At 44.4% G+C, this 27749-nt stretch overlaps 1 protein-coding gene and 1 non-coding gene across 2 annotated transcripts in view; one reads left to right on the forward strand and one right to left on the reverse strand.

The window, feature by feature from the left end:
* Positions 1-27749, forward strand: part of SUFU (SUFU negative regulator of hedgehog signaling) — a gene marked incomplete at its 5' end in the record, with an annotated part of 88046 nt that overhangs the window by 8626 nt on the left and 51671 nt on the right. Inside the window, one exon of the mRNA XM_006095938.3 lies at positions 12227-12363. Within this exon, the coding sequence (XP_006096000.1) occupies positions 12227-12363 (137 nt within the window). The remainder of the gene's footprint in view (positions 1-12226; positions 12364-27749) is intronic.
* LOC111827428 lies at positions 9330-9436 on the reverse strand. The gene has a single exon (XR_002831001.1). It is a non-coding gene; the product is annotated as a U6 spliceosomal RNA (small nuclear RNA).

Raw genomic sequence — 27749 nt, forward strand, 5'->3', positions numbered from 1 at the left:
CAACAATTAGGGGGACAACTGGGGGGTGGTTCGCTGATAAGCCTCTTTCAAGTCCTCTTAGAAAAGTCCGAGGGGATACAGTGTCAGGTTCGGCTCAGTCGATAGACCCTCACCTCACAGGATTCATGGGTACCGGGTTTGATTCCGGTGAAGGATCACATGCCCAGGGTGCGGTCTCTGTCCCTAGTAGGGGGTGTGCAGGAGGCAGCCAATCAACGATTCTCTCTCATCATTAATATTTCTATCTCTTCCTCTTCCTTCCTCTCTGAAATCAATAAAAATATATTAAAAAAAAAAAAGTCCGAGAGGAGATGATTACTAGACTTATTGTGGTGAGTACTTGGTAAGGCATATACATGTTGAAAGACTGTGTTGTGCTCCTGAAATATGTCAAATATGACATAATACTATATGTCAATTATAATTTTTATTTTTATTTTATTTTATTTTTTTAAATATATTTTATTGATTTTTTACAGAGAGGAAGGGAGAGGGATAGAGAGTTAGAAACATTGATGAGAGAGAAACATCGACCAGCTGCCTCCTGCACACCCCCCACTGGGGATATGCCCGCAACCAAGTACATGCCCTTGACCGGAATCGAACCTGGGACCCTTCAGTCCATAGGCCAACGCTCTATCCACTGAGCCAAACCAGTCAGGGCAATTATAATTTTTAAAAAGAAGCCCGAGAGGCCTGACTATTGGGGAGTGGTGCCCTGGGCTGCTCAGCACTGGGGTAATTTCCTTCTCTTCCTGCAGAGAGAGGCAGACTGGAAGCCTTTATGGCTTTGACTTGATCAGACCTCTCAGTCCTGGGATTCCTCCCTGTTCAGCCTGTCTTTCTAGACTCCCATCTTTCACAATGTAGCTTTTTCCACATTGAATTTTGACCCTCACACCTGCCATGCTCTAGGTCTGTGTTTGTCAGCATCTCACTTGCCCAGCATTCTGACTCAGAGGTCCTGACTCTGGACTTTGACCTTTGACTCCTAAATTTATTCCTCTGTCCTGCCTCTGGGGTATCCCACTCAGCTACGTTTTTGTTTCAGTATCTCATTTCTGATGTCTGGTCCTAAGATCTGTGTGGAGTGATCCTATCCTCTGACCTGACGCCTGTGGAAATGGTCTTTTCTCCCCTGCACACATCCTTCACAGCACACTGACCTGCCTGCCAGGCTCTCCTACACTCAGTGTTGGTCTGTGCTGCACACCCCACCAGCAAAGCTCTGTCAAGTTCCCGATACGAGCAGAATGTTGGAGAAGATGATATGTTGGGGTTGGGGGACAATGAGAAGTCATATACCTAACTCCTGTCCCTGGAAACCCCAACATCTGTTTGGTAAGAAATGGCAGTGGCTGGGAAAGAAGATAGTGTGGATTGGGGCTGGAAACAGCTTTTGGCTTTATCTGACTTCTGTGGCTTTGAAGCTGCTTCTCTTACCCTGTGATCTTCGGTGCTTCAAGAGACTTAAAAAATGTAATAATAGCAAACACAGTTTTTACTGTGTGCAAGCACTATTCTTAGTATTTTATATGAACTCATTTTATCTTCACTATCTTTATGGGGTAGGGATTATTAATATTATTTTCCAAGGAAACTGAGGCACAAAGATGTTGAGGAACTTATATACTTAGCTAGTGAGTGCTGGAGCTGAGCTATAAACTCAGGGACTCCTGCTCCAGTAGTCCTCACCCTACCCTTCCCTTCCCTTCCCTTCCCTTCCCTTCCCTTCCCTTCCCTTCCCTCCCCTCCCCTCCCCTTCCCTTCCTTTCCTTTCCCTTTCCTTCGTTCTGAACGTTGTCTGGAAGGATGTCCAGTCTGATTAGCATATTACACTTTTATTATTATAGATAGATTTTCATATCATTTTTTAAAAACATTTTTGTTTCTGTAATGGTTTTTTAAATTAGTAGACTTTATTTTTAGAGTAGTTTTAGGTTTACAGAAAATTGAATAGATAGTATAAAGAGTTCCCACATACCCTTTCTCTTCTCTGCTTATAGTTTCCCTTATTATTTAATACTAGAGGCCCAGTGCATGAATTCATGCATGGGTGGGGTCCCTTGGGGTGGCCTATGGGGATCAGGCCTCAGCTTGCACCCCCAGGCTCGCAGCCCCAGCTCGCGCTCTGCAGCCCCACCTGGCACCCCACCTGGCATCCCACCTTGGCCTGGCGCTGTCCCCTCACCTGTTCCACCATCCTGCCTGTGGGGCGATTGGTTGTGGGAAACCCCCCTCCCCCCGCTAGGCTCCCTCAGTATCTGGGAGCCAGGTGGCAGCCCTTTCCTCTGCCGCTGCCACCACTTGTCGCCATCTGCGGGCCAAAGGCGGTGCGACCGGGCTCCCACTTGCACCCGCCTTGGTCTGGTGCCACCTGCTCACCTGCTCCACCATCCCGCTGCAGTCCAGTCCTGCTTTCGTAGGGACCCATTGGGCGGCAACACCTCCACCTCCACTGCCACTGGCTGCCATCCAGCACTAGGTCATCGTTGATGCCCACCATGTTCCGCGCTGCCCCCTGGTGGTCAGCGCACATCATAGTGAGCAGTGGAACTCCCAGTTGAGTGACTGCAGGAGGGGACAATTTGCATATTAGGCTTTTATTATATAGGATCTTGCATTAGCATGGTTCATTTGTTACAACTGATGAACCAGTACTAATAACATTGTTATTAACTAATGTCCCTACATTAGAGAGCCCTAAAAATGTATTAACTAATGTTCCTACATTAGGATTCTCTCTTTATGTTATGCACTTCTATGGGTTTCAACAAATACATATTTTGTACCCACCATTACAGTGTCATACAGAATAGTTTCACTGCCCTAAAAGTGGCTTGTGCTTTACCTATTTATCCCTTTCTCCATCCTCCCAAACCTCTGGCAACCACTGACTGTTTTACTGTCTCTTCAGTTTTGCCTTTTCCAAAATATTATATAATTGGAATCATAAGTAAAGTAGCCTTTCAGACTGACTTCTTTCACTAAGCAATATGCACTTAAGGTTTCTCCTTGTCTTTTGGGAACTTGATAGCGCTTTTCCTTTTATCACTGATTAGTATTTCAGTGTATGTTTGTGCCATAGTTTATCCATTCACATATTGAAGGATATCTTGATTGATTCCAACTTTTGGCAATTTTGAATAGAATAAAGCTGTCAAACACTCATGTATAGGTTTTTGTGTACATAACTTTTCAACTCATTAGGGTTAAATTGCTGGACCATGTGATAAGACTGTGTTTAGCTTTGTAAAAACTGACAAACTCTCCTCCAAAGTAACTACGGCACCTTTTCATTTCTACCAGCAATGAATGCGTTCCTCTCATTCTGTGTCCCCACCAGCATTTGGTGCTGTCAGTTTTTTAGATTTTAGCCATTCTAATAGTGGTGGAGTGGTATCTTATTGTTGTATTAATTTACAGTTTCCTAATGACATGAGATGTTGAACATCTTTTCATATACTTGTCTGCTGTCTGTATCTATTCTGTGGTGACATACCTTTGATTTTGTTTCTCTCCTCCTCCTGTACCCACTCCACTCCTGACCACATATACTTTTCCTCACATCATGAGTTCAGACAGTGGAGCTAATTATGTTTTCTGGAATATTTTCCTTTTGGCTACTTTTCAAACCATTAAGTGAGTTAGTTCCCCTGAGTAGGTGCTAGGTCCACATCAGAATTCCATCTTTGTTGATTTTAACTGGGGCTGGCTCATGAGTTCTATACCTTCTTTTCCCCAATGATGGTATTTTCCGTAAAGTCTGTAGCTGGTACTGAGGCCTACAGCCTCAATCCCAAGGTTCACGATTCATTGTGTCCTCCAATACAAAATATAGAAAGATTTGTCAACTGCAGACCCTAGTGAGCTTAACCTTGCCTTAGATGAGAGGAGAGTACACCAGGCTCCTTGAGGCCCCAGCCAGACCTCAAGCTCTCTGTCTTGGTTGAATGAGATCAAAAGGATTTTCCAACATCCAAAATTTTCCTGGCCTATACTTTTCCTGTTCTATCCATTATTGCTGGCACCTTTTAGTTATAAATTTGCCTTTTTTCTTCTTGATTTTAGAGAGAGAGGGGAAAGGGGAAGGGGAGAGAGAAAGAGAGAAACATTAATTTGTTGTTCCACTTACTTATGCATTCATTGATTGCTTCTTATATGTGTTCTGTCTGGAGATCAAACCCAAAACCTTGGCGTATCAGGATGACGCTCTAACTAACTGAGCTACCTAGCCAGGGCAAACTTTGCTTTTTTCATTATAAAGACAGTTGACCTGTTTTACCCAAAATGTTGGAAATTAGAGAAGGGTGAAAAAAAATAATTCCTAATCCTATCACCGTTTGTTTGCGATCCTATATCTGTCCTCATGATGATTTCTGTAAGCAGTTAATCATGAGTGATGCTTTCCCAGGTGTGTGTGTAGGGCTTCTGTCTTGTGTTAGTCCCCTCAGTTTGGGACTTAACATCTTCCAAGGCTTCCCTGCTACCTGGCTAACACTGTTTTCTAAATGCAGTTGGCTCACGGCTGCTGAGGTTTCCAGATACTGAAAACAGCACATTTGTTTGGGAAAATGGCTCCTACCCATTGCCATATTGCATTTTTTTTTTCTTTTCTGCTTAACTTCTCATAGAAGTGAAGAGCAGTTTAGGTAGTGTATGTACCAGCTGTGCTGGCTGCCCACCTCTCAGTTAATACCTTGATTTTTTTTTTTTCTACTGGGCAGTACTTTGACTCTTTAACTACAGATTAACATGCCTGGTGGTGATAGTCCTGAGGCTGTATGTTGTTCCTATTTGTTGATTTCCCCTTAAAAAGGTGATCAGTGTTTGGATTTGGTGGTCATTGTCACCTGGAAGTAAACACCATGAGCCTCCTCATTTCTCCCTTTCTTGGGTGTGTGGATACAGAAGATATGAGACTGGATTACAGAGTGCCCCAGGCTCCTGGTACACAAGGTTTACAGAAGGTTCACAGTATAAGCACAAATGTCAAGAGATGGATGAGATACTTTTCAGGCAGTTGCCTGAAATAAATGGCTATCATCTTAGGCTCATGAGGCTTTCTGACATATATGAGAATCAAATAATGTACTAATACTGTATGTATGCAGCTGGATCTGGTCAATGGATCTAGGAAAAAGGGTGGCCCACTGTTCTGTCCTGGCACTGGGTCTACCTGATGTTGGGTGGTACACCTGGTTCCCATCCAGTGTTAATCACCAGCCTCTCTCCTTCATTTGGAGGGTCGGCCTCTCGTTCATTACAGTGATAATCATTGTTGAGACAGTTCTGGACATGAGTATAGAGTAATGGACAGCATACTCCTATCCTGGACTTCATGGAGCCTCCAATCTTTTTGGCTGAAGGGTCCTTTAACTGGAAAACATTGTGGGGAGGTGGGCCTAATACAGTCTCGGAGCCATAGGTCACCATGCAGGACCTCCTTGCCTCCTTTTCTGCAGCTATGCCTTGAGGCCTGGTGGAGGGCTCTTTGCGAGCAGAAGACCTGTGGCCCAGAACCAGAACCGTTGTCAGGATTGTTTGGGGCCAGTTGCCCATTTATCAGTGAGAATATGGGTTTATCGAAGCTTCTCAGAGCGATGTGGTTCACTGGGCTCCAGGCCCTTTATTTGCATGTCAGTAAAAGCTAATGGCCTTCAAAGATCCCTTACCTTCCTACTCCCTCCCTTGTTATTCAGGCTTCTTGAGTCTTGGGTCATAGGACCAGCTTTGCCACAAGAAGGCCAATCAAGGAGATGTTTTGTTTTTCCAGCACTGACCCTGCGAGCGCTTGGAACCCTGCCTCTGACCACTAGTTTCCCTTACTCTGATCTCAGGCTTTTCAACATGAGGTCAGGAACTTGGGAGCCATGCCTGTGGGGAGGGGTAAGTACTAAAGAATGGGGCCTGGCCCTGGCTCCCGATCCCAGGGGGTCAAGCTGGCGGCTGCGCTTTCTGCCTGTGATGGATTTGATTCCCAAATGCTTCAGAAACACTTGGTGGTTAGAGGAAAAAACATAATGGAAACAGACAGATGACACTTGCCCTAACCCCTTTTCCTTCTTGCTCTAGTTTTTCCAGTATATTGGGTTGCAGACATACTGGATTCCTGCCCTCTTAAAGCTAGTGTGGCAGTTTCTCATTCCTGTAGCCAGGGGTTTTGCATAGAGAAAGAGCCCAGAAGGATGGCAGTAGCTAAGGCGGGAGCCTTTGAGGTTGGAGCTTTGCAGGAACATTGCTGATGTGGGTGCCTTTGTTCTGTAGCTGGGGGCAGTGACCACAGCATTTCATGCATGTCACTCCTCTGCTCAGAACCATCCAGTGGCTTTCCACACAGTTGGTGCTCCCTGAAGTTGTACAATGCTCTGGTCATTCAACCATGTGAAGATGGTAGTTAGTGAAAATAGCTAGTGCAAAGTCCCTGAGGTAGGAAGGAATCCAAGGAACAGAAAGAAAGCTAGTATGCTTGGGACTTGGTAAGAGAGGAGAGTAGTGGAGCAAGATGAGGTGGGAGAATTTGAAGGCATTGTAAAGAGTGTGACATTTAACAAGTTATCTGTTCACCAGGGAGGGAAGCAAAGGGATGATGTGTTGGAGGCCAGAAGTGGGGCTTTAGGAAATGTTTGCAGTAATGTGGGACCAGCATTGGTACAAAGGCAAGAGAACAGAGTTTAGTGATGGTTTTATTTCCCTAAAAAGGAAACAGCAGCAAAAGTGGCTCAAATGCCATTAAGGTATTTGAATCTGACTTTGATAGTGACTGAGAGGAAGACTCATTGCTTTTTAATACTGTCTTATCTTGTTTGTGTTTGCATGTCTCAGCCTGATTATCTTTTTGGATGGCAATGGGAATATTATTACCATTTAGCATTTGCTCAGCTGTGACATAATGTGCTCATGTACAGAACATGCAGAAGTGCAGTCCTTGGGGAACTGAGATGCTGAAAAGATTTGTTTCTTCCCATTACCCTCAATCAGATATCTTATCTTCTAGGGCAGCTGGCTTCCCAGAGTCCTGGAGGATAGTGGGTGGACAAAAGGCCCCTGAGAAGAACACCTGGCTCTTGGGTATGCAGGAAGCCCCCAAGCTGTACACCTGTATGCAGATGGCACCTCATTTCCCAAGTCAGACTGTGGTCTTGCTGCCATTGGCCTAGCCTGTCTTTTTTTTTATTTTTAAAAAGATCTTTGTATACATGTTGCTTTATGCCAAAGCCAAGAGTGTGGCAGCTGTCATAATGATGCCAAGAAGCCCAGGCACCAGGCTCTTCCTTGGCCCAGAATTCCTAGAGAGCATCAGGTTGGCTTGGAATCCCCCAGGGAACTGACTGACCTTTCAGTTCTTTGGTGGTGGTTGGGAGTAGAGGGACAAGGTACAGTAGGTCTCCACTAGGGGAGAGTGAACTGTGAGTTTTCACCGCCCTGCAGAGAAAGGGTAAGCTGCTGTGGGCTTGGTATTTTTGTTCAATTTAGTGTCTCAGTCTGGGAAGCTCTTTGCTCACTGGGATAGAGTTAAGCCACCCTAAGTGTTGGGAGCCAGGTGAGTTTGCTTGGCTGGATTCTCAGCTGAATCAGTCCTGGGAGCTACTATTTTTAAACTTGTGGAACGCTGTGGGAATGTGCTCCTTGGCTCCCAGCAAGGGATCTTAGGAAACATCAACTTGAGTGAGGCAAATGCATTCCCTGAATCTGGTTGGATGGCGTGTAGTGGAAAGAGCATCTCCTACTCAGAGTTAAAACTCAATGGTGCCCTAGCCAGTTTGGCTCAGTGGATAGAGCGTCGGCCTGCAGACTGAAGGGTCCCGGGTTCCATTCTGGTCAAGGGCACGTACCTTGGTTGCAAGTTCCCCGGCCCTGGTCGGGGTGCATGCAGGAGGCGCAACCAATTGATGTGTCTCTCTCACATCGGTGTTTCTCTCTGTCTCTCCCTCTTCCTTCCACTCTCTCTAAAAATCCTTGGGTGAGGATTAACAACAACAACAACAAAACACCAAAGAACCTCAAATGTTACTGCCCTGCACTGTAGCCTCATCAGACTTCCAGCTCAGTGTGAGGGTGCAGTCTTAGCTGTTGGGGTTTTTCTTACTCTTTCTTCCTTTCTTCTTCTTTCTTCCTTTCTTCTTTCTTTCTTGTTTTTAAATTTCCTTTAAAATATTTCAATTATGGTTGACATTCAATATTATATTAGCTTCAGGTGTATAGCATAGTGGTAAGACATTTATATAACTTATGAAGTGATCCCCCTGATAGGTCTAGTACCCACCTGACACTATACATAGTTATTACAATAATATCGACTATATTTCCTATGCTGTACCTAACCCTGTGACTATTTTTTAACTTCCAATTTGTACTTTTTAATCCCTTCACCTTTTCCCCCAGACCCTCAACCCCCTTACCACCTTGTTTTTTATTTTTTAAAAATTGATTTTAGAGAAAGGAAGAGAGAGAGAGGAAGAGAGAAACATCAATCGGCTGCCTCCCAAATGTGCCCTGACCAAGGATTGAACCTGCAACCTGGGTATGTGCCTTGACCAGGAATCAAATAGCTACGTTTCAGGGGACGACACTCCAACCAATTGAGCATACCGGCCAGGGCATGTTCTTTCTTTTTTTAAGATTATATAAAATTAATATACTATAGCTGGAATCTTAAAAAATCTTAGCTATGTCAGAATATTACTATATAAACATATTTCAAAAGAATTTTACAATATTTTACACATAGTATATAGTACTTTTGTAGTTACCAAACACCATTTCAAAATAGCTAATGAAGTGTCAATAATTGTGAACTGTTAAAAATAAAAACATCATCTTTGCAAATGTTTATTTAATAATTGTTTACTGAATTCTGTTGTAATAATGGCTGTCACTCAAAGTATGGTAGCAGTCAGGAAGAATCCGAGGCCTAATTTGAGGGCTCTGGGAGGAATCCAAGGTCAGGAAAATCTCTTCTATTCATCTTCTGCCTGACGTTAGTGGTCATTTTGGCCTCTGGAGGCCGAGTGATACCTTCTTAGTCAGATGCTTTGAGACAGACCTTTGGGAAGGTTCCAGGGATTGGGAAACTATATCTAGAATTCAAGGCACATGTTCTTCCTGTCAGCAGGTTTGATGTTACTCTAAAGGCTGGCACAGCTATGCCCAGGCTCACCAAATTGCTAGGACAAAGCCAGCCTGTCCCCTGGGCACCTCAGTGAGCAGGATCAGAAGTTCTTTAGCTGGAAACAATTTTGAGGGGCCATCTTCTGCAACAAGACAGTTAGAACCCCTCACCCACTCCCTACCAGACTGGGGAGAACCTGTAATGTATTTTTTTTTTTTTAAATATGGAACGCTTCACGAATTTGCGTGTCATCCTTGCGCAGGGGCCATGCTAATCTTCTCTATATCGTTCCAATTTTAGTATATGTGCTGCCGAAGCGAGCACTGTAATGTATTTTTTTAAAAATTCCTGTTGTAAGAAATTCCAATGGCTTCCTTTTCCACCAACTAGTTTTTTAGCAAAAATTTTTTGCTCTAGCCCTAGCTGGTTTGGCTCAATGGATAGAGCGTCGGCCTGCGGATTAAAGGGTCCCGGGTTCGATTCTAGCCAAGGGCACATGCCTGGGTTGCAGGCTTGATCCCCAGTAGGGGGCATGCAGGAGGCAGCCAATCGGTGATTCTCTCTTACCATTGATGTTTCTATCTCTTTCTCCCTCTCCTTTCCTCTCTAAAATCAATAAAATATATTAAAAAAAATTTTTTTTTTGCTCTAACCCAGATCCCACCTTCTGCCACACATGCCAATTTCCTCTCATCTTTCCTTTCTCAGAGGATGTGAGGGACAGCTGCTCCTAGAAAAGGGGCTTCATCCTCTGGTCAAACAAAACAGCTTTGGCTGGAGAAGTTCTCATGTTGAGGAAGCCAGACCAAGCCAGGCCTCTGCAGGGGACTTTAAAGACTGAATGACCCTGTCCCTTGGCTATCGCCTGAGCAGTCTGCTTCGAAAGAGACCTGACAGGCTCCAGGTTGTGTGTTTATCCTGAGGCAGGCCCATTCCAAACTCATGTTTCAGAGTTTAGAGGTTGTGTCCAGCCAGCCTGGTGGGTGGTAATCAAACACAGGTGGAGACCATCTGGCTGGGCCTGCCCCTCCCAGTCAGTCCCATGAAAGCTGGCCTGCCCACCATAGGACTGGCCTAGAAAGCACCCTGTGTGGAGGCAGATGGTGTGCATGTGCATGTGTGCGCATGTGTGCGCAGCCCTCCTCAGGAAAGTCGTGCTGCTTGGATGCATTATTTTTCTCTCTCTGCGTCCAAGGGTTCCCCCTATTGCACATCCCGAGGAACGTGTTTCTTTTAGTCTGTTTCTCAAGTTTTTGTGGTTAGAAATCATGTATTTTTCTTGGCCCAGGATGAAAGCCCTGGAGTAATCGTCTAATACATTTTACAAAGCTGCCTCTAATTGGTGGCTGCTTGAAATCTTCCTTTTGACCTAGTAACCCAGCTCCTTTTGTAGAGTTTTAGCTCCCAGTCAGTCTTGCATTACCCCAGCTCTTCACACTCCTATCATACCTGCAGCCCTGGGGAAGCGGCTCTTCTAGCCTCAATTTGCTTAGCTGTTTCCTCAGCCTTCCTGCATGGCATTGCCCCCAAACAGGGCAGTTCAGCAAGGAAAGAAATAGTTTACACTGCATCCTGCCAAGCATCTTCTAGCATGGTCTCCAAAATTCTAGGCGTGTACCCTCAAAATGGATTTTGTTTCCCACATTGTTAGATGCTCAGAGCAAATGCAAACCATGGACACCTCCTTTGAATAGAATTGGGTATGACCATGGTGACTTTAAGGATGGATTCCTTTTCAGTCCTTTAGAGAACTTAGCTATGAGAGGTAATCTCCCCACCACAGCACGTGCAGGAAGCCTGAGTTCACCCAGGCACACAGCAGGGTAGGACTGGTGTCAGAGCTCCTGAGACTTTGAATATCCTTCTGTCTAGTCTCTGGGCCTGGTCTCTTGGGGTTGGTGATAATGATGATGATGGAAAGATGCCACGTGAAATTCCAGGGTTGGGCATTGACTATCACTATCCCTTCAGAATTCTCCCCTCTGTTTGAAGCCTGTTCCAGTAGCTTGGCTGGCAAGGAGGTGTGGGCTGTCATCTTAGTTTATGGTTTGTATTTGTATGCTGAGGAGCTTACATGTGTATAATCATTGTAGCTCATGTTTGTACAAGATCTAATTACTGAAAATTATATCATGAACACATTTTAACATTTAACACTTCCCATGCTGGCAGACCTCCTGAGCTCTCAGGAACTCTCCCTGATGCTCCCCTCACCTAGGGAGGTCCCCCCCCCCGCCCCGCACCCCCCAACCAGGCCTTGCTCTCTAATCCATAGAATTGCCCTTTCGAGCAGAAGTCCATTCCAGGGACTTCCCTGGAGACTTGGGGCTCCTGAGCATTTCCCAGCAGACAGGGAGGCAGGCGTTCCTTGCCTCATCATCACAGTGATGGCTGTGGCTACAGAGGCAGTAACTCTGATCATTCTGGGCCGCCTGGGATGGGAAGAGAAGGCAAACCTTGCTTCCTCGAGGTTCCAGTGATTGAAGAGTGCACGTGGGGTGCCAGACTTCAGGAATCCTATGTGCTGATTAATGAATGCACATGGGGTTTTCAGGAAAAAATGCAGGCCCCCCCAGTGTTTGGAATCTGTCCTGGGACCTATCTGCAAATGCTGAGTTTGGAGGCCAGCCAGCCTGGGCCAAGGCTTGCACTCTTGTGGGCCAAGGTGGAGGTGGGAGCAGAGAAAGAGTCTCATCCTCACAAGCACACAGCAGGACTGGTACCTTAGCAGACTTAGTAGGTGCTTATTAACAACCTGAAGGAATATGGAGCGTGAATAAGGAAGATTAGGCCCTCAATCACACAGAAAGGAATGTTCCAGAGCCACAAAATGTGGAACTCATAATTTAGGGTGCCAGGAGGGGAATTTGATTGGCTGGGCCAAGGTCATACACAAGTGCTGTAGCTGGCTGGAGGGTGAGGCTAGAGTTCTGGTTCCTTATTGAGGTCCTTTCTGCCCTGAAGGCTCACACATGGGAGATTCCTCTGACTAAGGGGTTTGGATGCTGAGGCCACCAAGAATAAGGGAGAACTTTTATTAGACTTTCAAAACAGTATTGTTGTTTTTTTCCTAAGGTAGTTGAACTAAAAACATTTGCTTTTTATTTCTTTCAGATTTACAGGAACAGATGGGCCTAGTGGTTTTGGCTTTGAGTTGACATTTCGTCTGAAGAGAGAAACAGGGGAGTCTGCTCCCCCAACATGGCCAGCAGAGCTCATGCAGGGCTTGGCCAGATACGTGTTCCAATCAGGTAAGAGCCCCAAAAGCTGGTTGGTGGGTGGTTTTACTGTCATGGGTTTGGTTGTCGTTGGGAACTCACAGGTATGCTTTGAGTCTGCAGAGTGACCTTTCCTGGGAGTACTACACCCCATTTGTGCCATGAGGGTGAAAGCTACCTGGGACATGGAGGAGAAGGATATGCCACTATGACCTCTGGCAGCAAGTGAGAGTCTGTGCTGCTGTTCTGACACCCTGAGTCCTTGTTACAGTCTGCCAGCCATGCTTCTGATTCCCATTGAGCCAAAGGCCAACTTGGCATGGAACGGATTCGCTCTTCTCTGTCTGCCCCATTTTCCATAGTTAGCATGGTCCTTGCTCCCTGCTGCCAGCGGCCTAAACCATCTCAGTTTCTGGGGCTGTAAGCACACATGTTAATCTTGAGTAAGGATTGGGTGAACAGGAAGAGAGAGAGAGAAAATTGCCAAGAGCTTGCTCTCACAGTGGAAGGGGAAGCTGGAATCAGGCAGGACTCGATCGTCAGAAAGATTGTTTGATTCAGGTGTTCTCCAGGGGCTGACCCTGTGCTCCTGTTGCCCTCTGAAGACCGCTAATATGAAACCTGGGGTGCGGCTTTGTGTGGGAACCTTGGTCTCCCACTCTTGTCTCAGCCTGCCTATGGTCCTCCAGTGGGATGAAATGTTGGGGTGAAATCTAGTATCTTTTATGGCAGGTTATATATCATCTGAATGTTTATGTGTGGCTATTTGCTCAGAAACATTTCCCATATGACCTCAGATTTTGCTTCTTTGGTTTGGTAAGTAACCTCAAATGTATACTAAGACACTTTATCCAACTCTTTTACTCTTTGACTGCTTATAGATAAGGGTAGAGCAGCATTGAGGCCAGGGCCCCTCAAAGTGTGGTCCTCAGACCCCCTGCATCAAAGGCACCTAGAGAATTCGTTGCAAACACACATTCCTGAGCCCCACAGCAGACTCTGGCTTCTGGTAGAGACAATTTGGAAAACTATAGATCTGGTAACTTCTCTTAAGTACAGTGACTTCTCCCTCCCCCCCCCCCCCACCTCTAGTGGACTATAAATTGGGGGTGCAGTAGAGCTTCTGGGTTGAACTCCTCTACTCTCATTCCAGAGCCCTGGGAGTCAGGTATTAGCAGGGTAGCTGTCACATAATGGGACTGATACTAACTGCCATCTACCATTGTGTGCTCTATGGGATAGTCCCATTTTAGAGGCTACTGTAAGCAAGGGTCCCAAACCTGACTGCTCATGAGATCCCCTGGGAGCTTGTCAACATACTTATTCTCAAAGTCCTCTGCAGGACTCTGATTCAGTTGGTCAGAGGTGGGACTGGGGCATCTGTTTCTTAAACAACTTCCTAGGGCCGTGGTCGGCAAACTGCGGCTCACGAGTCACATGCGGCTCTTTGGCCCCTTGAGTGTGGCTCTTCCACAAAATACCACGAAATACCACGTGCAGGCGCGCACGTACAGTGTGATTGAAACTTCGTGGCCCATGCGCAGAAGTCGGTATTTTGTGGAAGAGCCACACTCAAGGGGCCAAAGAGCCGCATGTGGCTCGCGAGCCGCGGTTGGCCAACCACTGTCCTAGGGGATTCTAATGCAGCTTGTTTGGGCTCTAAAGAACTATTGACCAAGAAGTACCATTCACAGGGTCAGGGGAAGCAGGCTGCCTGGAACAGCTAGTGCATGTGGTTTGGTACTATCCTAGTATGATTTGAAGAATCTTTTAAAATTGTGCCAAGAGTTTACTGCCTGAACACTTTGTGTCTCCTCTCTCCCTTCTTGGGATGCCTAAGCTGACTTCATATAGAACTGTCTGTGTAGAAATAGACTTTTCTTGATGTGGAATTCAATCTGCTGTAGGAAAGAGGGCTCTGAAGACTAGGCAACCTCTTGCTTATGTAGACAGGTATCTCCTTTCCCACTGCTTAAGCCAATGCATTTATATGTTTGCTTCTACTTTATGTACTTGCTCAGGTGGATAGAGATCAGAGAAACGTAAGACAGGTAGTTGTTGTGAATCGCTGTCAGGAGGATTCCAGCAGATGAACTTCTGAAATAATTATGATATTATAGTTATGAAATAATAATGTAGGTGAGTGAAAAAATAGGATTTGATTTGCAAATGTTCATTTCACCAACACTATAAACATCACTAGTGACCATTTTGCAATACTAATGTGATCATCAATTCAGGCAAATTATCAACAGATGTTATAAAAAGATTGGATAAAAAGATGGTTGGGGAATAGGATATTTACAAGGACTCAAAGGATTCTTCCACAGATTACTTATTTATTACAAAGAGAAAAAGAATTTCTTTATAATGAAAAGATTTGGGTGGCTATCACTTTAAGGAAATGATCAAATGTAGCAACACCAATAATGGAACAAATTATTATTAGGTACCTCCTTATGTATTGCAGTGTGAAGTATAAAGTATCAACTATGTAGCACTTTTCAAAAAATGTTTCATCTGAATTGAATCCTGAGCAAATAGGCAATTCCAGATTGTGGGACATTTTATAAGACAACTGCCTTGACTCTTTAAAAAATGTCAGTACTATGAAAGATATAAAAAGACAAGGGGTGGGGACTATCCTAAATTAAAGGAAACATGACAGTTTAAATGTACTTATGATCCTTGATTGGATCCTAAATTGAAAAAATAAGATCATTTGTAGGGCACTTGGAAAAATAGAAATGTAGACTGTGTATTAGATAATTGTATTGTGCAACTGTGAAATTCCTTGGGTATGATACATACGGTATTATGGTTAATGTCCTTGTTCTTAGGTGATAAAAGCTGAAGTATTTATGAATGCAATGACATGATGTCTGCAACTTAATTTTAAAAAAACTTGTGTAGGCTCCTCTGAGTTCTTCTTCTTCTTTTTTTAAATCTATATTTAGGGAGAGAGAAAAAACATTGATTTGTTGTTCCACTTATTTATGCATTCATATGGGAGTTAGGCACTGTGTTATACCAGCTTTATAGAGAGGTGAAGAAGCATGTTCAAGATCAGAAATCTAGTAGGTGCAAAGGCAAAATTTGAGTCTAAGCAGTGTAACACTTAATGCCATTCTTATAACCATGATGCCATGTTGCCTGTAGCTCAGCTGATGTCTGGGCTGCTGGATGTCTTGGGCTAGAAGGTAAGATTTGCCAATCATCCATATGGGTGATTGCATGACCTCTGAGCTCCATGATACCTTGCTTGGATATTCTTGATCATTTGGAAAATCGAGGAGGGCAAAACACACTAATAATGTTATCAAAATCCTCTTAAATTTATCCTTCCATTTTTTAACTTTTTATTCATGAAAATATGTATGTACTAGTAAAAAGTACAGCTTGATGAGTTTTCACAAACCAAACACACTCATAACCAGCTCCCAAATCAAGAAACAGGCTAGTTCTCCAGAAACCTCCCTTGTGCCTCCTTTCAATCATCAGTCCTTCTTTTTTTTCCTATTTTACTGCCTAGTCAAGTCCTCAGCACCTTGTGCCCCAACTTTTTTGGCAATAGGCTAAGTAGCACCCATTTCCACACCTCTCCCTGTTCTGTTTGCCATCTTGCACGTGACTGCCAGATCAAGGGAGCAGCATGGTATGATGGTTAAGAGCGTGGCCCTGGATCTAGACTGCCTGCATGTGATCTCAGGTCTTCCAGCTACTGCCGCCTGACCTTGGGCAGTGTAACCCATTTACTCATCTGTAACGCAGGGTAATCATAGTAGCTACACATGAAGTTATTGAGAGGATGAAATGAGTTTAATACCTGTCAAAATTTAGAATAGTTATGTAGTAAGAACTATATAATATCACCTGCAATTATTATTACTCAGTCTTTTAAAACTTTATATGGATCAATAAAGTGGATACTTTGGTCTTTTTTTTTTTTTTTTTTTTTTTTTTACATTGACAATAAATACTCCACTTAACAGTAAAACCCTGTTAGGAAGGAAATGCCTTGCTTGTCCCTGGATCAATTGCCTGCCTCAACTGATATGATAACATTTGGTGCTATCATATTTATTATCCCACACAGAAAATCAGTAATAGTGCCCTGGCCGGTGTGGTTCAGCGGTTGGAGCATTTGGCTCATGCACTGAGGGGTTGCAGGTTCGATTCCTGGTCAAGGGCACATCCCTGGGTTGTAGGTTCAATCCCCGGTCCTGGTCAGGGTGCTTGCGGGAAGCAACCAATTGGTGTATCTCTTTCACATTGATGTTTCTCTTCCTCCTTTCCTTCCACTCTCTAGAAATCAATGGGAAAAAAAATCCTCGGGTGAGGATTATCAACAACAAAAAAGAAATAAAGAAAAGAAAAAGAAAGTCATTAATAGTGATACAAATAAAATTAACTGGTTTTGTTCATCACATTATACAACAACAACAAAAGTTCAGTTCAACTGTGGCTCCTTGATTATGTAGTTGACAGTACCTGTACAGCCTTCTACAAATCAAATCCTATTCTAAATGCAGCGGAGCCCAGGCAGTTTCGTGGGACCTTGTAGTACATCCTTTTATAAGGTAAAGAATCTTTTTATAGTGTGAATATCTGCCCGTTATTGTAACTGTTTTGTAGGACTGGGCTTAGGTGTTTCAGGTTTTCTCAGAGCAGGGCACCCCTGCTGCTCAGAGAACCTCCCTTGAGATGTGTAGGCATTGCTCTGCCCCCTGATTGGTTACACAGCAAAGTTTACACGGACGTTATTATACAGAACATGTATTTTATGTTTGATGTGTACATAGATATACTTACATATGTAACTAGCAGCGGAATTCTGTTTGATGGTCTTGCCTCACTTGTGCTGTCCACCTTCAACTCAGTGACTTTATGTGGCGCACCCCACCCATTTGCATGTGAGAACATGCGGAGCAGTGTTATCACGTAAGTGGAATGCTTAGACCTGCTTTTCCAGATCTAAAAGGCATCCACAGCTTTACCAGCCAGGCTTGGAAATAGCATCAGGGAAGTGGTAGGCGAGGGAAAGAGGACGATGAGACTCGGGTGGGGTGGTGATGCCTCCCCCAGCTGTGGGGCTGCGTGAGGCTGCCTCTGACGGCTGCTATAGGAATGACCCAGAAGGGTCCTGTAACGTAGCCTGACCTGTGGGAAGATGGATACCTTTTGGTTGGTTTGCTCAGAGGTGGGAAGCTGGCTGTAGAGAAAAGGAAGTAGAAATGAGAGAAGCCTGGGAAAGAAGAGCCAGAGAAAGTAAAGGATTCAAAGTGGGGTTGGGGCAGGTTGGTGTTTATTTTAGTTGGGATGCTTCTAGTTATAAGAAAATGACAGAAACCTAACTCCGAATACCTTAATAACAGACACTGTTGGTATAGGTAACTGGGACATTCAGGGTTTCAGGCATGGCTTGATCTCTGTGTTCAGACAGTGTCCTCGGGGCTCTGACTCTTGTGTTGGTCACGTACTGCAGACTGACTCCCCATGTGCCAGGAAGGATGAACGCCCCCCGTCAGAGTTTCTGGTTCTTTCAGTTTGTAGTCCCAGCAGGCAGAAGGCCTTTTCTTCCAACATTCCTACATTAATCCTGGGGAAGGACTCAGATTAGTTCCACCTGGGTCATGTGACCACCCTAGTTGTCGTTGGAGGTCCAGAAGGAGCACCAGTGTTTATGTTTCAATTTCTCCCCCAGTCCTCACTTCTAACCACATGGAGTAGAAGTCCTCTAAGGCAAAGGATAACTACTGGGAGAAAAAGAATAGGTCTAGTTCTGGGTAGGCAAAATCAGTTGCTCTCACAGGGCCAAAGGGGAATCCAATACCCTAGTAATCCAGCTGTGCAGTTATGCTTGGAAGTTGAACCATTGGAGAATTCATGGATAGCAGGCATCTTTTGTTCTGTGTTGTTGTATATGCTGGGATGGTTTTGACTCCCGAGTAACGGAACACCCTGACTGAAATGGCCTAACAACAAGGACACTTATCTTACATAGCAAGACATCTGGAGGTGGGGCAGTTCCAGGAGCAATTGTCATCTCTTCAACAATGTACTTAAGGACCTGAGTTCCTTGTAACTTCCTGCTCTGCCTTCCTCAGCACTTTGGCTTGTCCTTTTAAACTGTTTCCCTCAGATTCCAAAGATGACTACCATAAATCCTAGCATCCTGGGATCACACTTGATTTCCAGAGTCTATCAGCAGCAAAAGAACACTTCTGTATTCTTTTTAAAGACCAATCATAATCTCCACAGAGACCCTGGCTGTGTAGCTTATTTGGTTAGAGCATCATCTGATATACTAAGGTTGTGGGTTTGATCCCCAGTCAGAGCACATACAAGAATCAACCAATGGATGCATAAATAAGTAGAACAACAAATTGATATCTCTCTCTCTCTCTCTCTCTCTCTCTCTCTCTCTCTCTCTCTCTTGTTCCCTTTCTTCCTCCCTTCCTCCCTTCCTTCCTCCTTCCCTTTCCCCTCTCCTTCTCTCTCTCCCCCTTCCTCTCTCTTTCTAAAAATCAATAAATAAATATTTAAAAAACCTCCACAGAACTGCCCTCATTGATCTCCGCTTGCTTCTCATTGGCTAGAGTTATGTCAGGAAAGTGAGACGGTCTTGTTGGTTTACGAATCAGTATTCACTTCCTAGGGCTGGGGATGGGCCCCTGGTTCCCTGAAGGTCATGCCAAGGAAAAGCAGAGGAAGAAAATTGGAGTTCTGTTAATAAGGAGGGGAATGACCACCAGGTGGGCAGAACAGTCTCTGTACTCCTACCAAGAAGCGCCAGCCCGACCTGGGGTCAGAGGACCCTTGCATATTGATCAGGATGCTAGGCCAGTACAAAAGTGTCATGTGAAAAGAGAATGTTCCAGTCATGAGGACAGGGTGGCTGTCATTGTTTCACCTGCTACAGCAGATTTAGAACCATATCCGGCATGAATCATTTGGAAAGTTCTGCAGTAATTTACATCAGTGACTTCACCAGTAGGCACCCAACTTCTTTCCTTCCTACCTTGAAGCCAGTTTCTCTTACTTCCCCATTCCCTTTTAATTTTATGATCTGCTTATTCTTTCTTCTCAGATTGCCAGCGACTGCTCCCCTGCCTCCCACCCTCTGGGTTTCATTAGAAAGAAACCATTCCCCAACTCAGCAGGACTTGATTTCTCAGCTGCGTTTTAGAATTCTGCTAGATAGGCTGTCTGCTCTCAGTTCTGCCATTGGTAGGCTTTAACCACAAATTCCAAGGCAATTTCACTGGAGTTTTAGGAGAAACATGGCCCCCCAACCTTGTAACTGACACTGGAAATTCAAGTGCCTTTGCTTGCTGCTGTTTAATGGCAACCTCATGACATGTGCTGAGTCGGCACAATTTGTGATTCAGGCCCAAGAAGGGAGACAGGACGCACTGTGTGAGCATCCTGAGCCATCATTGCTGGTGACTGATTAAACTTTGTGGTATTGACAGACTAATGCTAACAGAGATTTTATTTTTATTTCCCTTTTCTCATTTACAAAATAAACTAGAGGCCCGGTGCACGAATTCGTGTACCAGTGGGGTCCCTTGGCCTGGCCTGCGGGATCAGGCCGAAACCAGCTCTCCAACATCCCCCAAGGGGTCCCGGATTGCGAGAGGGCACAGGCCAGCCCAAGGAACCCCACCAGTGCACAGTCAGGGCCAGGGAGGGACGTGGAAGGTTGGCCAGCTGGGGAGGGACCACGGGAGGGCTCCAGGGCTTGTCCAGCCCCGTCTCTCAGTGCTGATCAGCTGGACCCCAGCAGCTAGCTAACCTACCGGTCGGAGCATCTACCCCCTGGTGGTCAGTGCACATCATAGTGAGTGGTTGAGTGGCCTCAGCATATCATTAGCATAATTACACTTTGATTGGTTGAACAGATGACCGGACACTTAGCGTATTAGGCTTTTATTAGATAGGATAGTTTCTCATTATAAAACCTGAAACATAGAGCTATATGACACAGAACGTGAAAATCCTTCCTAAGTCATTCCCCACTGGGAAAAAGTTGGTGTTTCATTTTCAGATTTTCTTTCCAGAGCATGTTCTATATAGAATTAACATTTTAGCCTGGCCTGGGTAGCTCAGTGGTTGAGCATCAACCTATGAACCAGGAAGTCATGGTTCCATCCCTGGTCACGGCATAAGCCCAGGTTGTGGGCTCGATCCCCAGTGTTGGGTGTGCAGGAGGCAGCTGATCAATGATTCTCTCTCATCATTGATATTTTTATCTTTCTCTCCCTCTCCCTTCCTCTCCAAAATCAATAAAAATATTTTTTTAAAAACTAACATTTTATAAAAATGGACCATGCTTTCCATACTGTTTTTCTTTTTTGATGCTTTCCATACTGTTTTTCTTTTTTGTTTTTGTTTTTTTTTTGTTTTTTTTTTTAAATTAAATCTTTATTGTTCTGATTACATTTGTTCCTCTTTTTTTCCCATAACTCCCCTTCTCCCAGTTCCCGCCCCACCCTCCGCCGTCATTCCCCACCCACTGTTCTCATCCATAGGTGCACGATTTTTGTCCATTCTCTTCCCGCATCTCCCATTCCCCTTTCCCCCCCCCCCCCAAAAAAAGCCAGTCCATTCCCCTTCTATGTCCCTGATTCATTGTAATCACCAGTTCATTCTGTACATCAGATTATTTATTCACTTGATTCTTAGATTCACTTGTTGATAGATGCATGTTTGTTGTTCACAATTTGTATCTTTACCTTTTTCTTCTTCCTCTTCTTAAAGGAAACCTTTCAGCATTTCGTATAATACTGGTTTAGTGGTGATGAAGTCCTTTAGCTTTTCCTTATCTGTGAAGCTCTTTATCTGACCTTCAATTCTGAATGATAGCTTTGCTGGATAAAGTAATCTTGGTTGTAGGTTCTTGGTATTCATCACTTTGAATATTTCTTGCCACTCCCTTCTGGCCTGCAAAGTTTCTGTTGAGAAATCAGCTGACAGTCGTATGGGTATTCCCTTGTAGGTAACTGAGTTTCTTTCTCTTGCTGCTTTTAAGATTCTCTCTTTGTCTTTTGCTCTTGGCATTTTAATGATGATGTGTCTTGGTGTGGTCCTCTTTGGGTTCCTTTTGTTTGGGGTTCTCTTTGCTTCTTGGACCTGTAAGTCCATTTCTTTCACCAGGTGGGGGAAGTTTTCTGCCATTATTTCTTCAAATAGGTTTTCAATATCTTGCTGTCTCTCATCTTCTGGCACCCCTATTATTCTGATATTAGTGCGCTTGAAGCTGTCCCAGAGGCTCCCTACACTATCTTCACACTTTCGGATTCTTTTTTCATTTTGCTTTTCCAGTTGGGTGTTTTTTGTCGAATCTTTGGTTTGATTCTTGTGCTCCTCTGGTCTGCTATTGGGTATAATATTCTTTATTTCCATCCGTGTATGCTTACTTTCTAATTTCTTTATCATAGCATCGAGGGTCTCATTAGTTTTCGTGAGGCTCTGCTCAAGTTTATAGCAAGCCCTCAAAATTGCGATTCTTAGCTCCATATCCTCCATTTCTGTCATGTTTTTTTGTCTCCGCATCTTTTATGCTTTCTTGGTGCACCCCCTTGTGGTCTTTGTGCGCAGTCTTGTTCTAGCCAAGCCTTAATTGTTGTAGTTAACACTAGAGGGATTTGACCACCAGGCCGACTGGCTATAGGAATCAGCTGTGTGGAAAACGTCTGTCTTCTGGGGAGGCGCTAATCCAGCCTTTGCCTGAGGCGATCGGCAAATGGCTGTGCGCAGGGCTTGGGCGGGGCGGGATTAACAGGGCGAGCGGAGGGAGCAGTTATGGCCGCTCTCAGTCCCGTTCCCAGAGGCTCTGCTTCTCAGAACCCCGGCAGCCGCTGCAAACCTCAGAGAGAAAGCTGCCTTCGGGTTCCAACTGATGCCGGATAATCCCGCTTCTCCCGTTTGTGTCTGGGTCCCTAGAGACTCGCCCTGATCTGGAGCCCAGAGTCTGAGACTCACTCCCGACCGAAAACGACAACCGCGCCCTCAGCCACCAGCCCGCTTTCGCGCGCACCTCGGTACCTTTGTATTTTCCACACTGCGCCTCCTCTGAGCCTCGGTTTGCTGTTCTCTTTCCTTCTAGTTGTAGAATTTCCACTCAGCCAGCCTTCCTGTGGTTCTGGATGATGTCCGCTCCGTCTTTTAGTTGTATTTTTGAAGTGGTTGTTCGAGGCAGCAAACTCCGGTGTTTACCTATGCCGCCATCTTGGTTTCTCCCCATACTGTTTTTCAGCTAGCTTTTTTTTTTTTTTAACGTCATGTATTTTGGACATCTTCCTATGTCAATATGTTTTTTCTAGCTATATTTTTTTATTATCAAGATATACTATGTTTTATTTAACCAGTTTCCTGTTGTCGGGCATTTGGGTGATTTCCAATTTTTCCCTACCACAAATCTGCAGTGAGCATCTTTGTATTTGTGTGTCTGTACTCCTGCCTAAGTATTTCTATGGGATAAAGTCCCAGAAATAGGATCACTAGGTTAAGGGAAATGAACATTTTACATTTTAATAGCCATTGCAGATGAATAATTATATATTATTAGAATACTGTTGTAATCATTCAGTAAATGTTATAGTTGTTTTCAACAAACAACAGAATGATTGTTATATAAAATTATATTTATAACAACAAAATCCTCTCTTGAGTCCTTGATAATTGGTCCCCTTTCTTAGGTTATTTGGCCTGGGAGGTTGTTAATTCATGTTCAATGGCATACATTTGGCGTTAGGAAAGACAGGAAGCTTTTACACAGTCTCGTGCAGTTTAGATTTAGCACAGGAACCCATCCCTCAGGCTTCCTGTCTCTGAAGTTGGAAGTGGTGAGAGATACAGCGTACCCCCTCAAGTCAGACTTTTTCAGATATTGACAGCAGGTCAAGTTTTATATAAAGAATCTCAATGAATTGTGGAGTTTTCTTGAGTTTTGCCTCCTCCTACCTTTCCTAAAGTGAAATTACACATGCAATTCAGTTTTTTTCTGTTGAGGCCTTTTTAGATTTATTTTTTTAATTGACTTTTTGAGAGAGAAACATCGATTTGTTGTTCCACTTACTTATGCATTCATTGGTTGATTCTTGTATGTGCCTTGACTGGGGATTGAACTTGCAACCTTTGCCACTTTTCAGATGAGGAAATGGGCTCAGAGAGGTGGTGGCCTGCAGCTGGTGAGTGGCAGGAGGGAGCCACTGGACGCTCTACCCAGCACTGGTTTGCATGCTATAGCCTCTGAGCCTCTAAGGATCTATTTTAAATGAAAACAAGACTTGGGGGGAAGGAGCTCTTTTCATTAGTTTTATTTTTTATTTAAGTGCCTGCTACATGCCAAGGACTCTGTCACATAGATCTGACCCCTGCCGTAGGCAGTGGAGAGACACGGAAAACACAGGCAGATAAGCATTTGATTCCATAGATCACTGAAGGCAGGACCAGGGTGCACCAAAAGAATAAGGCAGTAGACTCATTTTTGGATTGAAGAGTTGGGCAAGGACAGGACTGAAGGCAAAGAGAAGAATTTTTTTTGGCAGAGGGAATAGCATGTGGAGGCCTCTGAGTAAGGAAAGAGCTTGAGGAACATGAGGAACTGGCAGAAGGCTCCTGTGGCCGGAGGGAGGTGAGGGAGAGGAAGGAGCTCAGGGAAAGCTGGAGGCCTGGCAGGCTTGGGAAAGCGTGGGGTCTTGCACTTGTACTGAGTCGTGATGAAGAGTCTGGATTTGATTCTGAAGGCAGTGCAAAGCTGTGAACGCATTTTAAGGAGGAAGGTGAAATGACCAGATTGGGGAGTGTAAAACCTCCTTTTAAAAAGCGTATATTAATATGTGCTTGGATTTGCAGTGTCAAGACTTTTCTGCCTGTTTTTTAAGAGTGTCTCTTCCCCAGAAGATGCTGGAGCTGTGGCAGCACTTGGAGTACAGCCACAGAGTCATAGATTTTTCTCTTCTCATTCTAATCCTCAGGACCATAGCTCGGTGCAATCCTGGCCTGAGGCTCTCCAGTCTAGAGAGGGACTCCTCTTCTCTCTTGAGGTGTTGGCCTCCACATACCTCCACCAGCACACCACAGGGCTCTCCCTCCAGATCCAGGAGGTGGAATGGCTTTGCTTCCTGATTCCTGCTCTGCAGGTGAGCAAGGAAGTCAGGAAGATTGAGTAAGGAGCTTAGAGCATATCCCCAGGTGTGAGTTATGGTGAGGCTGTAGTTCAGCTTCTCATCAACAGCTTACCCAGCTTTTTTCTCTACATGTCCCAAGTGTATATGATCTTAATATCTTTGCCCCAAGTAAAGTTTTCTGAAAGGAGATGCTCCATCATTCCAATGAGAGCTGTCGAGTTCTCTCGTTTCCTGGTTTGGATAAGCTGCCCATTGCTCCACTTAGCTAACTGAAGCCAAATGGAGCTGCCTGATTATATTAATATCATTTTTCTTCCTCATACTCGTTTTCATTTTCTTGACATTTTCTTTCCCTGAGCCTGATTTATCTTCTTTTTTGGTTGCTATGGATCTGTAAAATATTTTCCCTTTCATCTGTTAGTAATATTGACCACAACTATAAAGCAGAACAATCCCTGATTTCTCTGTTCCCTCCCAAGATTTTAGGTTAATAGTTAAAGGATTGTATTCCCACTCTGCTGGAAAAGAACAGGTCAACCCTTCAGAAGTGAGCTTATGTCTTAAGTGGTTTGCATGTAAATTAGAGTCTATCTAGCCAGTATCTAAATCTGGGTGCTTTTAGGGAAGACTTCAACCCTAAGAGCAGAGGTTGGCAAAGTGCAGCCTGGAGGCCAAATCCTGATGGCCACCTGTTTTTGTAAATAAAATTTTATTGGACACAGCCATGCCCATTACATACTATCTGTGACTTTTTTGGTGCTACAACAGCAGAGTGGAGTAGTTATGACAGATATGCAGCCCTCAAAGTCTAAAATATTTGCTATCTGGCCTTTTACTGAAAAAGTCTGCCAATCCCTGACTTAGAGAGTATTTTCCACTTTTGAATAACGACTGAAGTAGAGAGATGGCCATCTTTAAATCTCTATGAGATAGCCTTGTGAAATTAATTGCCTTGGCCGGGGCTGTGCCCTGTCCCATGATAGAGGGATCATGTTTGCAAGAAGTTTGTTGGAGGAGTGAATGCATCTCCTACTGAGCTGTTGCTTGATTTGAGACAAATTCCTTTAGCTTCCATGGGTCTATATCTTGGAGAATCGCAGGAAGTGCTTTGAGCTTCTTAGTAGAAAGGGGCTATTCCATAGGCATTAAGCTAGGATAATTTACCCTCAGGCTAGTTTGTGCATCTATTGCCCCCTGTAGAGTTGTAATTGGTTGACTCTTTCAGTGACTCCTTTGTCTCTAGCACCTGCATTTCAGGGATGCTTCCTGCAGGAGGCGGTGAAGGCCTCTGGCAAGCCTGGCTAAGCAGCTGGAAAGTGAGGGGTAAACAGACCCAGCGTCTCTGTAGAGGTCAAGCTCTTTGGTAACCGGAAGTGGCTCCAGATAGAATGTTCAGTGAAGAGGGCTGGAGAACAGAGTGGATGAAAGCAGGAGCCCAAGAGACAGGTTGCCTGGGTTCAAATCCCAGTTTGGCAGCGAGGGACCTGTGGGACCTAGGGTCAAAAGTGAACATCTCCAAGACTTGGTTACTACTTCATCTGTGAAGTGGAGTAATAGTAACATCTACTAGGATGTTACTATGTTTAATGCTCCTAGTGTAGCATAATACATGGAAGCAACTAATTTATGTTGTCATTTAAGAAGCATATTGCAGGAAAAAAGGAAACAGACTAAGAAAAAAAAAGAAGCATCATACAACATTGTATAAAGTCAGGTTCTAATACTGTTAGCAGTATTATGCCTGCACATGGAAGGCTGGAAGTGATACGTGAAGATCCTCACTGAGGCCATTTTAGAGTGCTGAGGTTGTAATTGTTTTCTTTTTGACAGTTTACTGCCATTTAAACATTTCCTATACAGAATATGGGCTTTATTGTCAGAAAAGAAAACACCAAAAAGGAAAACCATGACTGAATTTTTCAGTGAACTTCCTAGAGGACAGGACAGGAGCCCCGAGAAGCAGCCCAGGCCTTAACCACAGGACAAGTCAGCACCCCCAGGTGTGACCTCTGGTGCAGTTATTGGAACAGCTTTGAACACCATGCAGGGATCTGCCAGTGCAGGGGGCCTGCTTTCTTGCTCTGATTCTTCATAGCTCTCAGTGGGAAATGAATGGCTCCCCTAAGCCGGACACAGCGCTGCCCTGGCTCCCTGGCAGTGGGGCTCTGCTCCAGGAATATGACAGTCAAAACTAGAACCCGTGGAGGAGGAGGAGGAGGAAAGAATAAAGGAACTTGGGCGGTTTTTAAGAGGGATTGCAGCAAGCCCAGCAATGGGGGGCTGTTTTGCTAACGTGTAGCAAGGGCGCTTTAAAGCAGCAGTGGTGTTGCCTTCCTCAGCCTTGTGCTCCTTGGCCCAGTGGGTGCTGCATACCTGGGCCATTGTGCTGGGGCAGGGAGGCATCTCTGGCTCAGGCTGCGGCCTGTGCCCCACCCTTGCTGAGCCCTGGCTTTGCTCGGGCAGTCATCTTTGGGTTTGAAGATTTAGGGAGAACAGAGTCCTCACCAACTCTCTGGACCTGCTGAGCATATCTGGATTCCTACCACCTTCCTCAACACAAGAAGCCTTTTCCTGTAATATCTACTAGGAATATATTTAATGCTCCTAGTGTAGCATAATACATGGAAGCAATTAATATTACTTATGTTGTCATTTAAGAAGCATATTGCAGAAAAAAAGGAAACAGACTTTAAAAAAAAAAAAAGAAGCATAATACAACATTGTATAAAGTTGGGTCCTAATACTGTTCTGCGGACTCAAGGGTCCCAGGTTCGATTCCGGTCAAGGGCATGTACCTGGGTTGCGGGCACCTCCCCACTGGGGGGCGTGCAGGAGGCAGCTGATCCATGTTTCTCTCTCATCGATGTTTCTAACTCTCTATCCCTCTCCCTTCCTCTCTGTAAAAAATCAATAAAATATATTTAAAAAAAAAAAAAAAAAAGAAGCATAATACAACATTGTATAAAGTTGGGTCCTAATACTGTTAGCAGTATTATGCCTCCACATGGAAGGCTGGAAGTGATACAGGGGCCACTCAGATCACTCATGCATTGTGTCCTGTCCTGATGTACTTTTATTCCCAAACAAAAATAACTGTTGTTTTTCCAGTTAAAAAAAAAATGATGCTTAAAAAAAAAAAAGATACTTAAAAAAAAAATCCAAGCTATGTTGAAAGCATGAAGAAAAAAAAAGTAACAGAACAATGAGGTGTGGGGTTGTATTTTTACTTTAAAACATAAGAAAAAATATGAATTTAATTATATATGCTTACAAGAAAATCTT

Source organism: Myotis lucifugus, unplaced genomic scaffold (assembly GCF_000147115.1).
Source record: "Myotis lucifugus unplaced genomic scaffold, Myoluc2.0 scaffold_162, whole genome shotgun sequence".
In the NCBI taxonomy this organism is placed as follows: domain Eukaryota; kingdom Metazoa; phylum Chordata; class Mammalia; order Chiroptera; family Vespertilionidae; genus Myotis; species Myotis lucifugus.